The sequence below is a fragment of the Pseudophryne corroboree genome, chromosome 1 (assembly GCF_028390025.1).
Source record: "Pseudophryne corroboree isolate aPseCor3 chromosome 1, aPseCor3.hap2, whole genome shotgun sequence".
Lineage (NCBI taxonomy): Eukaryota > Metazoa > Chordata > Amphibia > Anura > Myobatrachidae > Pseudophryne > Pseudophryne corroboree.
Genome location: NC_086444.1, coordinates 631,470,304 through 631,484,001, shown reverse-complemented (window position 1 = coordinate 631,484,001; position 13,698 = coordinate 631,470,304). Strand labels below are relative to the sequence as shown.

The 13,698-nt window shown below is 45.6% G+C and overlaps 1 protein-coding gene across 3 annotated transcripts in view; it reads left to right on the top strand.

Annotated features, from left to right (window-relative positions):
* Positions 1 to 13,698, top strand: part of TMEM161A (transmembrane protein 161A) — an 80,006-nt gene that overhangs the window by 53,645 nt on the left and 12,663 nt on the right. For all 3 annotated transcript variants that reach the window (XM_063914549.1, XM_063914548.1, XM_063914550.1), the window contains exons 5-10: positions 1,002 to 1,158; positions 1,352 to 1,503; positions 2,206 to 2,266; positions 6,943 to 7,086; positions 7,604 to 7,717; positions 9,179 to 9,353. In XM_063914549.1, the coding sequence (XP_063770619.1) occupies positions 1,002 to 1,158; positions 1,352 to 1,503; positions 2,206 to 2,266; positions 6,943 to 7,086; positions 7,604 to 7,717; positions 9,179 to 9,353 (803 nt within the window). The remainder of the gene's footprint in view (positions 1 to 1,001; positions 1,159 to 1,351; positions 1,504 to 2,205; positions 2,267 to 6,942; positions 7,087 to 7,603; positions 7,718 to 9,178; positions 9,354 to 13,698) is intronic.

The window sequence follows — 13,698 nt, the reverse complement described above, 5'->3', positions numbered from 1 at the left end:
ATATGGCTGCATATCATTAGTATGTGTTGAGAGTCAGAATGCTTACAGTAGGTGGCAAAATAAAATAAAAAATATTTTTTTAACAAAAATCTGTTAATGGGTTTGTCACAGTTGTCCATTAGCTTGCTGTTGAGACACCCTGGTATGGCGCATAGGGAAAGGTGGAAGTACATGAATGCATATATGGGGTAGAGGGAATTGTCACAAATTACTGATCGGAAAGCAGTGACTGGTGAGTGCCCAGTGTAGACAAATTCTAGCAATTCCTTAATGGACTGTAAATAGCATAAGCTAAGTCATAGTAACAGGTTTGAGTTTCTTGTGTAGAATCTAGTTTACTGCTTTTTCTTTACATTTATAGCACTTTAGAATTCTATTGGGAGAAAAGTTCTGTGGGAAGAATATTATGTAGGCATATGGGGCCTAATTCAGACCTGATTGCTAGCAGACTATTTTTGCACTGCTGCGATCAGATAGTCACCGCCTACAGGGGGAGTGTATTTTAGCTGTGCAATTGCATGTGTAGCAGAGCTGTACAAACAGATCTTGTGCAGTTTCTGAGTAGCCCAGGACTTACTCAGCTGCTGCGAACACTTCAGCCTGTCCGGGACCAGAATTGACGTCAGGAACTCTCCCTGGAAACGCTTGGACACGCCTGCGTTTTTCCACACTCTCCCAGAAAACGGTCAGTTGCCACCCACAAATGCCTTCTTCCTGTCAATCTCCTTGCAATCGCCTGTGCGAATGGATCCTTCACACAAACCCATCGCTGAGCGGCGACCCGCTTGTACCCATGCAACGCGCCTGTGCTTTGCGGTGCATGTGCAGTTTAGACCTGATCACCGCTGTATGAAAACGCAGCCTAGCAATCAGGTCTGAATTACCCCCATAGTTGCTGAGGCCACATTTTAACATGGTGGACACTAGTATACTCTATGCTTAATCTGTAAATATTGAGTTAAGTTTACAATTATGACTTTCATATCTTTTTTTATTTGCAGTGCTTCGTTATTTCTTGGAGTACCAGTGGTTTATAGACTTTGCTCTGTACTCGACTATCATATACCTGTTCACTGAAGGATACTACTGTCTTGTGGATGTCCAGAGTGAAGTCAACATTGGGGTTCTGTGGTGTCTGATGACTGTCCTTTTTTCCATGTATCCTTGCAGCATGAATATGGGGGTTGGGGAGTGGAGTAACTAATATAATATAAAGAGGTAAACATGCACTACATGGGAGGGAGAGGTATTGTGACCGCCGGTCACATAACTACATCCCCACTACATGCAGGTGTTAAAGTGGGGTAGTGGAATCTCTCCAATTAGAATTTCCTTACCCAGAAACCTACAGTAAAGTCCTTTTCACAATGATGCAGCATTACTTCCGATCAGAAGAAGGGGGAGAGCGTTCTGTCTGCCTGACCTTTGCCTTCTTTTTCCTGCTCATCGCCATGATAGTGATGGTTGTGAGGGAAGAGTATCTGGAGTTTGGGCTGGAACCAGGTAATCCTGAGAACCCATTATTTCCTATGGTCTTCTAGCATGATGTCTAGTTTTCTGACCTAGCCATAGTTGTGCACAAGTAGTAAAAAGAAAGATGTGTAAATGTTGTATGTCTCCAACTATGGGTGTAATTCAGACCTGATCGTAGCAGCAAATTTGTTAGCAGTGGGGCAAAACCATGTGCACTGCAGGGGGTGGGGCAGATATAACATGTGCAGAGAGAGAGTTAGATTTGGGTGGGGTGTGTTCAAACTGAAATCTAAATTGCAGTGTAAAAATAAAGGAGCTAGTATTTACCCTGCACAGAAACAATATAACCCACCCAAATCTAACTCTGTCTGCACATGTTATATCTGCCCCACCTGCAGTGCACATGGTTTTGCCCATCTGCTAACAAATTTCCTGCTACGATCAACTCTGAATTTACCCCCAATGTTGTTGTAATGCTTACTGAAGAATACTCGCAAGCCTCTTTTTAAAGTCTGCTTCTCATATTCATATTAGTTGTATGTCATTGATAATTTCCTAGTTTGTCTTTCAAAAAATTGTTGACCTCTGTTACCACCAATAGCTGAACACAAAAGTAATGGTGGTACAGTTAAAAAAAAAAAAAAAAAAAAACAACACTTTTTTTTCTGGCAATCTATGTGTTCAGGAATTGTCTCCATAGTTGTTTATATTGGTCATCTACCTTTATTGCAGGTCTGAACAGCATCTGCAACAATTTGGAAATATTAATGAAGCAGCGAGGCTGGCAGATGTCGTAAGTCTATCAGATATAGTTGTGGTTATGGTCAGACCAGAATTGATATATTTAAGCATCTAAATAAGGCTACATTCAGAGCCTAGCATGACTATTTTCTGTCAAATTCTGTACCTGCTATCAACAATCGCAACTAGTAACATAGTATTTGAGGTTGAATAGAGGCAAATTGCCCATCGTGTTCAACCTACAAATTACAATGATGAAAAATGGGAGTCAACGACTGTTATAGTAAACAAGTACACATGGAAAGCATGGCTTCAACTTCCATGTTCTTCCTTGTATAAAAAGGAACTGATCTCCACTAAATGCATCTTCATGCTCCTAGCACAAGTATACATAGGTATTCATAAAGTGGCTCACAAATATAAGTGTGTAGGAGAGTTCACTTTACAGTTACAGTACAATATAATTTTCCTTCACACACTTGGACAGTGGCACATAAATAACATTTGGCTGACACTTTCAGGTATGATAAGCTTGCTGTAGGGATTAATGTCAGTGTGTCCTGAGTTATTTAGCTTTGCATGACTTTCAGTGTGTAGAAATCTAACCTCACACTAGCAGATTACCAGACATTACATTAAGGGGGCAATTCAATTCTATATGATGTTACATCACACAACACCATGTGAAATATATATATATATATATATATATATGACTAGCTGAAGTACCCGTTGTTGCTGGGTTTAAATCTGCCAGTTATTTTACCTTGCACAAGACGCCAAAACTGTAATCCATGCTCTCATTATCTCCTGCATTGATTGATTATTGCAATAGTCTTCCTACTGGTCTTACCAAAAAGACTCTCACTACTACAATCCCTTCTAAATGCAGCTGCGAGGCTAATCTACCTCGCAAGACGTTCATCGGCTGCAGATCCACTCTGTCAGTCCCTCCATTGGTTACCTGTATTCTGATATTTTCAATATAAAATACTTTTACTCACACAGGGCGGTGCAAGGTTTCTAGGCACCCTAGGCAAAGCTACACAAAACCACCCCTGTCCCCTCCCCCCTTTCGGAAACCCAGCATGCGGGTCTTAGTACATACGGGAAATGTGGATAAAAACAACAAAACTAGGTTTTTACCACATTTTCCCGTTAGTACATCCCGCAGGTTGGGTATGGTATACTGGCAGTAAGGATGCCGGTGGTCAGAATACCAATCCCAGCATTCCGACTGGCTAAAGCCTGATAGGGGAGTTCACATAAGAGAACCCTAGTCCTCCCCATAACCTTCTCTCCTCCAGCAGCCTAACCCTATCCCTCCATTCCCACAGCCTAACCCTCACCTACCCCTCCCGCAGCCTAACCTTAAAGCCCCACCCTCTGTGGCCTATTCCTAACCTTCCACACCCCCTACAGCCTAACCCTCACCTCCCCCTCCTGCAGTTTAACCCTAACCCCCCCTGCAGCCTAACCCTAACCTTCCCCACCCCGTAGCCTAACCCTCACCTCCCCCTCCTGCAGCCTATCCCTAATCCCCCCACCCCCTGCAGCCTAACCCTCACCTCCCCCTCCCGCAGCCTATCCCTAATCCCCCCACCCCCTGCAGCCTAACCCTAACCTTCCCCATCAGCCTAAACCTAATCCCTCCACCCCCTGCAGCTTATCCCTAACCAAACTTTCGTTCGGGATCCCAGATGTTGGGATACTGCCATCGGCATTCTGACCGCTGTCAGGATTCCGGAGATGGCATTCTGTCCGCCAGGATGCTGACTGCTGGGATCCCAGCTACATCCCCATCCTGCCCAGTGTGCTTACTCTTAGTGGGAACTTCAAGAGAGGTTGCTGCTGTAATGCTGCAGGTGTACCCAGGGTGTGCAAGAACTGCTGGCCCAGGGCTGGATTAAGACTTAGGGAGGCCATAGGACACTTAAGACAGGAGGGCCCTCTCTGACTTGTCAGCATCACATCCTTGGCTGTGCCTATCGGGCACCTTTCCAGAGCTTTGAGCATTTGGAATATGCAGTCAAACCTTCAAAAACTGCAGTTTGCAAAGTTTTGATTACATTTTAGTGTTAGCGCCCCCCCCCCCCCATGTACAGACACATGCAGAAGTTCCCCATGCACAATGGGGGTCATTCCGACCCGATCGCTCGCTGCAGTTTGTTGCAGTGCAGCGATCGGGTCGGAACTGCGCATGCGCCGGCGCTGCAGTGCAGCCGTCGTTGCCTGGCGATCGCCTCTGAGGCGTTCATTTTAGGGGGCGCGGTCCAGCCAACACAGGCGTGGCCGGACCATTGGGGGGGTGGGCCGCGGCAGCTGCGTGACGTCTCACGCAGCCGCTGTGGCCAGTGGCAGCGACAATCAACTCCCGGCCAGCTGCAGGAGCTGCGCTGGCCGGGGGTTACTCCACAAATACAAAAGCATCGCCGCTGTGCGTTGCTTTTGTACTTGTGCAGGGGGGAGGCGGCCTGACATGCGGGGCGGGCTAGCCCTGTGCTGGGCATCCCCCCGCATGTCAGGGAAGATGATCATAGCTGTGCTAAATTTAGCACAGCTACGATCAACTCGGAATGACCCCCAATGTCCAGGATCAAGAGCACCTTCTCTGCTCAAAGTAGTCACAGGAAGGTGCCACTAGCCACGTACCTGCCCTGGCTAGGTGTCCATATTTGCAGCCACTTACCTACGTGAAGCAGGGCAGGGAGTACATACTGCTGGATGCGCAGACTACAGTGGGTGTAATGCTAGCCATTACTACATGTCCCTCTGTAAACTGCAGCTCATCCTATTCAGCTCCAATGTTCAGCACCCCTCACCCCTGGCTTGGTCTGGCTTGTGCCTCCTTATGCTTAGCCCAGTCCCATGCTGGGAGCTGGCTGCACACAGTAATAACTTTGTAGACACTGGGGGTCATTCCGAGTTGATCGCTAGCTGTTTTCGGTCGCTGTGCAGCGATGATGCAAAAAAACGGCACTTCTGTGCATGCGTATGTAGCGCAATGCGCACGCGCGACGTACTATTACAACGAACAATGTAGTTTCACACAGGGTCTAGCGATGCTTTTCAGTCGCACTGCTGGCCGCAGAGTGATTGACATGAAGCGGGCGTTTCTGGGTGGCAAATGACCGTTTTCAGGGAGTGTTCGGGAAAAACGCAGGCGTGCCAGGAAAACACAGGCGTGGCTGGGCGAACGCAGGGCGTGTTTGTGACGTCAGGACAGGAACTGAACAGTCTGAAGTGATCGCAAGCGCTGAGTAGGTCTGAAGCTACTCTGAAACTGCACAAAAATATTTTGTAGTCGCTCTGCGATCCTTTCGTTCGCCCTTCTGCTAAGCTAAAACACACTCCCAGTGGGAGGCGGCATAGCGTTTGCACGGCTGCTAAAAATGACTAGCGAGCGAACAACTCTGAATGACCACCATAGTCTGCACTGCATTCTTCCCCCACCACCTACGACCCCCGTTCACACAGCACAGCCTAATAAATCATGCAGAGAGAGGCTGCCACTGATCTCCTTAGATCACAGAGGAGGAGGTGTGTACAGCGGCATCTTCTCATGCTGCTTAGTGCTGGACCGCAATCACTGAATAGAAAGAGGATCAAGGACGGACCTAGCTAGGCAGGAGGTGGAGGGGGCGAACGCTCCAATCGACCCGGCCTGCACCCCCCCCCCCCCCATCAGTTACTGCTTTATTTACCATTCATTTTCGGGAGGGGTGCGAGGACTGCAGAGAGGAGCTGACAGTGTACTTAAGAAGAGGCGGCTGCTGGGTAATGTACACTTACACTGTCAGTGCTGCTGTGTGTGACGGCTGATAACAGAGGGGCGGCTATGGCATCCTTGCTCCGCTCCTCATCTCTTAAGGAAGAGGAGGAGCTAAGCTAAGACGGTAATATAGGAGCACTCATCGACATCGTGTGGTACTGCCCTCCAGTGGCTGGCGCTCATAGGCAGCTGCCTAGTGGTAGCACCGGGCCTGCACAAACACAAGGCTATTAACCAAACTACACCAACATACATATCTTCACTTATCTCAAAATATCTCCCGACCCGACCTCTTCAATTTGCACAAGATCTGTGTCTTTTATCGACACTCATTACTCACTCCCATTCACGATTGCAGAACTTTCTTTGGGCTGCACCCGCTCTGTCGAATGCCCTCCCATGCACAATAAGACTTTCCTCTAGTCTCCAAACTTTCAAGGGTTCCCTGAGAACTCACCTCTTCAGGCATTCTTATCAAATTCTGGAACCACCCACATAACCTTCATAAACTTACCTATCCACTTGCATCCTTACATGTATCCTTTCTTCACTTTCCCATCCTCCTGACCCTTGGCCAACCCTTGCCCACTAAGAACGTTTGCAGTCTGGTGGACTTATGCAATGAATAACACCTACCCTTGTGTATCAATGCCTATTTGCCTATAGCTTGTATACTTAAGAACAGGGCCCTCCTACCTCTATGTTATAACCCAGTTTTGTTTTATTGTTGTTTCCAATTGTAAAGTGCAACAGAATTTGCTGCGCTGTATAAGAAACTGTTAATAATAATATTGTTGTGTTCCCATTACTCTTAGATTTTTATTACTTTTTTTATGTCATTAAGCAACATTCTTTCATCTCAAACAACATTTGGCTTTAGTTGTTGAATGAGAATATTTTCTTTGTGCAATTTGCATACTGCTGCTTAAATGTCATGTTTGTTTTTTCCTTTCCAGTATCCCCTTTATTAAACTTGCATTCAAAATTGCGCTGGTTGCCTTCAGCTCTTTCCTTGGTGCCTGTCTGACATTTCCTGGCTTGCGACTGGCTCAGACTCACTTGGATGCCCTTAAGATGGCTGCAGACAGACCGATACTCCAGTAAGTATATTCACAAACTATGAGCAAAACATAAAACACAATAATAGAAATAAAAGGATCACTGAACAAGGATATATGCAATGAATTCATGTAATCCGAATATGAAATAGGCACCTACGAATGTAGTGGGAGAGTATTATTTCTTTTTTTCTTTTTTTTTATTATTATATAAATAGTTTATTATAAGACTGCATAAACATAATCAATAAGCAACATCACATTAACAGTAAATAGGAGATACTGTAATCTCAACATTGCAAAATCCAAGGAAAATATGTAGTGTCCACAACAACACAAATCTGATATGTGGGTGAGCAGCAGTATCAAATATATCTATCCTATTCGTGTCAAGCAGAATATCTCAGGAAATAATTATCTGAAAGAGGGAGTACCCGACTGAGAGAGTATTCTTAATATTAAGGAGAGCTTAGTTTTACTTCTTCTTTAAAAATTATTATTCTTTTTTTTATAATGTCATATTGTGACCTCATTGTAATTCATCATATATTTTGTGCAGGCTTCTACTCCATGCCAGCTTTCTGCCTCCTGTCATTGTGGTGATATTGTGGATCCGGCCAATTACCAGAGACTTCCTCTTGAAAGCACCAATGGGTAAACAGTCTGTACAGCTGTGAGTAGTAAGAATGAACCAGACCTTCTTGGTACATCTGTTTGTGCTGTGGCAGAGTGACAAACTGCACCATGTGTGGAAGGGGTTAACCTATTGGGATTCAGGTGGTGACTCCCCCTCTCACATCTGGTTAATTCAAAGCCTGGTAATGAAATGGTGCTTGTTCTGTGATAGAGGAAGTACCGATATTTATAAGCCATTATGTGGTATGCTGTAATCTTGCTATGCTAAGAGTGCTCCAGTATGCTATGATACCGCTATTTAATGCTTCTGTGCTATGATACTACTATACTGCAATACTGCAAAGCTGTTGCTGTAACACTGCCTTGTTCCTGCTGAAACACTACTGTGCTGTGTCAAGCCTCTACTTCAAACTACCATGCTACGGTGCTTAACATGGTTTAAGGTCAAATAAATGTAGAGAGTTGCGTACAAGTTTTAGGTGTCCATGGGGCTCATTTATTAAAGAGTGATAAAACTCATTGTGAACACTAAAACTTTGTGTTTATGATATATGGTGGGCCAGCCAATCCGCTCACGTTACGTGTTCAGTTCCTAACTGTCATGACAGGAGCTGATTGGCTGGAGCACCATTTGTCATTCGCAACTAGTTTTATCACTTGTTGATAAATGTGCCCCTAACTCTGTTAACCAACCTTCCATGAAAGCCCAGTCAGTCATTCTCTACCATTGCATTCCTATTTGCACAATCTTTCTCCACCAATCAGAATATCCCTTATCTTAAAAAACATCTATAATTTTGTCCCATCAACTTGGAGCACTTCGTTGAAGACCTGATACCGTTTCTAGCAAATATATGCACCATTTATTTGGAAGTTTCTATTTCACTAAATGAGACTATTTACCAGTTTCTTAACCTTTGGGACAGGCTTCTCTCGGCATCCTGTATTCACCAGAGACTTTTCCAGCCAACACACTTTTTAACAATTTGCCCTTTCACAGCTTACACGTTTGTTTGTTTGTTTGTTTGTTTGTTTATTACCAGTTATTTATATAGCGCACACATATTCCGCAGCGCTTTACATAGAATATTTGGCCATTCACATCAGTCCCTGCCCCAGTGGAGCTTACAATCTATATTCCCTATCACATGTACACACAGACACATTCACGCTAGTGTTATTTATTTTTTATTTTTGGTGGGAGCCAATTAACCTACCAGTATATATTTTTGGATTGTGGGAGGAAACTGGAGTACCCGGAGGAAACTCACGCAAGTACGGGGATAATATACAAACTCCGCACAGTTAGGGCCATGGAGGGAATTGAACCCATGACCTCAATGCTGTGAGGCAGTAATACTAATCATTACACCATCCGTACTGTACGTTCTCTCTTTCCCACGCAGGTCCCTATGTATGCTTATACAGGCTGTATACTGGATAGCAGTTATATAAATCATAATAATAGCTGTATATTTTTCCATATCAATCACTCCAGCATGTCTGACTCTACTTACAACACCTTTCGCTTGTGGATCATCGTGATTCTGTGCCTCCTCCGTCTCTCTTTGACCCGCTTCCATTTGCAAGCATATCTTGGACTTGCTGATCGTTGGGTGGAAAAGATGAAAAGGGAGGCGGGTCGCATATCTATGTTGGAAATTCAGCGTAAAGTAAGTGGCCAGATGTAAATCTATTCATAATATGTAGTTGTTGAGCTGCAGGAGAACCTACGTTTTTACTACATAACAAGACCATTTCTCTTACGTCCTAGAGGATGCTGGGGACTCCAAAAGGACCATGGGGTATAGACTGATCCACAGGAGCTTGGGCACACTATAAAGACTTAAACTGGGTGTGAACTGGCTGCTCCCTCTATGCCCCTCCCCCAGACCTCAGTTAGACTTTGTGCCCAGGAGTGAATGGACACACACTAGGGGAGCTCTACTGAGTTTCTCTAGAAAGACTTTATATTAGTTTGTTATTATCAGGGAGACCTGCTGGCTACAGGCTCCCTGCATCGTGGGAGTGAGGGGAGAGAAGTCAGACCTACTTCTTAGTTTAAGGGCTCTGCTTCTCGGCTACTGGACACCATTAGCTCCAGAGGGTTCGATCACGTGGTTCGCCTAGCTGCTTGTTCCCGGAGCCGCGCCGTCACTTCCCTCACAGAAGCCAGAAGAAAGAAGCCGGGTGAGTATTAGAAGAGAAGAAGACTTCAGTGACGGCAGAAGACTTCAGTAACGGAGGTAACAGGCAGCGGTCGCGCTCCGTGCTCCCACACACCAACGCACTCGCAGGGCGCTGGGGGGGGGGAGCGCCCTGGTCAGCAAGTTACTGAGGCTCTTTTTTAGGCTGGCTTAAGTTGTTCTTCGGTGCACCGTGTCCGCTACCCTCGCCAGCATATCGCAGCGGTCCTGCTGCGCGCCATTGCTCCCACACACCAGCGGCTGGTATCGGGTGCAGGGCGCAGGGGGGTTATATATTATAATATAACGGCCTACCGTGCGCCGATACGGGGCGGGGCTTAGCCCTCACAGCTAGATACAGCGCCATTTTTCCTCAGTGTCCACGCCAAAACAGTGTACAGCACAAACAAGGGGGGGCACATATTGTTAGTGTTATGTTGGAATGTATAATACTATTTGATTTGGAAATGGGCATGTACTCATGGTTGTGTATAATCGCTGTGTGCTCCCTGTCAGATATACACTTATGTCGACATGTGTGAATGTTCTGTCACTAACGCCTCTGGGGTTCATTGTCGGCATCGCCGACGCCTGTTTGGTGCTTGTTATTGTAGATACTGAGTCAACAGATCGGTTGTGTTATACTTGTTCATAGTAAACACGGTATGGGAGACACAGTAATCTGTGGGTGACCCTGTCGGCACCAACTGTTATTACCGGGTCTAAATTGACATGCTGTAGCTAACTTATACCTGTGTATATATATATTTATGGGTATTTATATGATTCGCTTCCATGAGCCTGTAGCTCAAGCACTGACATGGTTATATCTGTGGGGGAATGTTGTTTAAAATTATATATGTATAATTCCCTCGGACCCCTTGGGGTCGCAAGAATGTTATTTTGCCTGGTAACTGCTCCCTGCTGTCGACGACTACTAGGTTTTCTGTCGACTTTAATGCTTCCTGGTAGAACCACAACTGCGGTATTCAGTACATGGTCATACACATTCAGAACACATTAATGTCATTTGGGTCCCGAAGGTTCCGGACAATCCGCTTATATGTATGTTATATGTGTATATATAGGTAGGATATGTGTGTATATGTGTATTACATCATGTGTATTCATCTTATGATTTATAATGAATGCTGCAGTAATTGTATTCTTTCTTATGTGCTGGTCGCTCTGTTGATAAAGTTCTAGGTCGACCGTGACGAGTGGGTCTCCCGTCCTGTCAAGGAGTCCGAATGTTTATTCTTTTCCCGCGGCGGATAGAATACTGTGAAAGTCGACACAGGGTCCTGTCACAAGGGATCGGCTACAGGAAGCTAAGTGATATTTAATTTCTATTCTTTGGTCTTATTGGCATTACATGCACATGAGGGAGTGTTTATATTCGGAAGGACATCTGATAAAATTATCCTGCAGAGATAGGGGATTTTCCTTATGTTGGGTCTTCTCTATACATCGCGGCAGGCTGCAGGAGGTGACCGAGGAAATGCTGATGCTGACTCAGAGAGATACTGGAGTGTTTCCCTGGGGTGGTGTGCCGCTTTTTGGGGATGCCCTAGTTCAGTCAATCTCGGCGGATACTGCTGGTAAATCTAACTTAGTGAGTTAGATTCCCTCACAACGGTTGGTGACGCATTCCTTTGTGGGATGCAGTCCCTTTAACTAGTCGATACCGTTCTTTTTTCCTTTTCTGTGCTGATGGAAGGTGAGAAGGTAAGTGTTCTGCAGCCTTGTTAGGTTCGTAGAAGCGGATGTCGTTTTGTTTCTCACACATCCACCACATGGTGCTGAGTATATCTGGATGGAGCCCACTCCGGTGGGGACTCGTCTGCTACCTTTCAGTTAGTCCGGGAATAGACCAGGACACGTGAGTTAGTTATAGAATCCAGAGGCGGACTGTCTTGAATTACAGATGTTTCCCCTCACTGATTTTCTGATCGATCTTACCGTTTCCCCTCTGGAAGCAGAGGTAATACGCGACGCCACTCCAGAGGTGCATCAGGTTCAGGGCCTTGTCCTCCTGTTCCGGTTATAAAAAAAAAAAAATGTTTACATGCGTTGTTCTACGCATTCAGATTACCTGGAGGGATAGCCAGGATGGTCTTTGCCATTTCACTGGGGTGATGGTAGTATGATGGTTTTCTTTCAGTAGTAAGAGCCATTGTTATTCTGTACTGAGATGTTCGCCTGATTGAGTCGAGGTCAAGAAACAAGTGGTGCAAATCGTTGTTTTTTCCTCTGACTGTTCTTCAACACAGGGAAGGGCTGTTGTTCCCAACGACGCAGATGTCGGAGGTGGTATCAGGATAGATACTGAACGGTTGAGGTTCTGTGTTTTCCTGTGGAAAGAGGTCTGAGGATCCTGAGTCGGATCAGATTTGCAGTGCCAATCCATCTATATGTTCCGTTGATGAAGAAGTTGGGTGCGGCCTAAGAGGCCTTTTCGGTGAGCATGTCGATTGCCAGAGTGGTTTTCACGGGACCTGTTGGGAATGGGGTCCGGGTTTCACCGGCACATGCACCGGAATATAATTCTAATGGTCAGGATATCGCTCCTGTGGTGTCTGCTCAGTTCTCACCTCCTAGTGGGACGAAGGTTCGGGATCCAGGATTAGTTCCTGGTGTCCATGTATGCAGATCTCCAAGGATGGGGAGCAGTCCTTGCATGGGAAGTATTTCCAGAGGAAAAGGTCAAGCTACGAAGCTTGTCTACACTGAGCTTCTTGAAGTAAGAGCTATTTTCAACGAACATATTCTTCGTGATCTGCCCGTATTAATTCTGTTGGAGGACTTGACAGCAGTGGCGTAAGTAAGCCGCTAGGGCGAAACAAGGAGCAAAGCGACAATAGCAGAAGCTGAAATAGTTTTCCGCTGGGTGGAAAGACTGGTAAACGTTATATTAGCAGTCTTAGTTCCGGACGTAAACGACAGAGAAATAGATTGCCTCTGCAGACGCGCTCTCCATCCGGGAGAAATACTGTCTTCATCAAGAAGTTTTACAGAAGTGACAAGTCTTTGAGGAGTGCCTCAATTGGGCATGTTGGCGTCTCGCCTCAACGAGAGACCTCAGGAATATGGTTCCCAGGTCAAGGGACTCTCAAGCTATAGCAGTGGACGCCCTCGTGACACCTTGGGTGTTTTCAGTCGGTCTATGTGTCCCCTTCGTTTTAACTCTGCTGAAGGTGATAAACGTAAGAAGAACAGAGGTTCTGGCGATCCTCATTGTTCCGGTAGAGCCAAGGAGGGCTTGGTATCCAGTTCATCAAGATTTATTCATAGAAGATCCCTGGCCTCTTCCTCTACGGGAGGAACTGTTACAGAAAGATTCAGGCGTGTTTCAGTACTTACCGCTGCTGCGTTTGATGGCGTGGCGGTTGAACGCCATATCCTAGTCCGATCGGGTATTCCAAGTGAGGTAATTTCCACACTTCTTCAGGCTAAAAATGAAGTAACGGCGAAGCCTTAACATCGTATTTGGCGTGAATATGTGTCTTGGTGTAAATCTAAGAAGCTTCCTACGGCGGAGTTTCAGCTGAGTCGTTCTTCTACATTCTGTGGAAGCAAGTGTGGATGCGGGCCTACAGTTAGGCTCCGTTTCAGGGCAGTTTTGGCCTTCTAAATTTTCTTTAGAAAAAAAAAAAAAAAGAGTTGGCCACCTTTCCGGAAGTTCAGACTTTCGTGAAAGGAGTACTGCACATCCAACCTCCATTTGTGCTCCATTGGCACAGTGGGATCTTGACGTGGTGTTGCGTTTCTTGTGTCTCACTGATTGGGACCTTTATTACAGGTTGTGTTAAAATTTCTCTCTTGGAGAGTG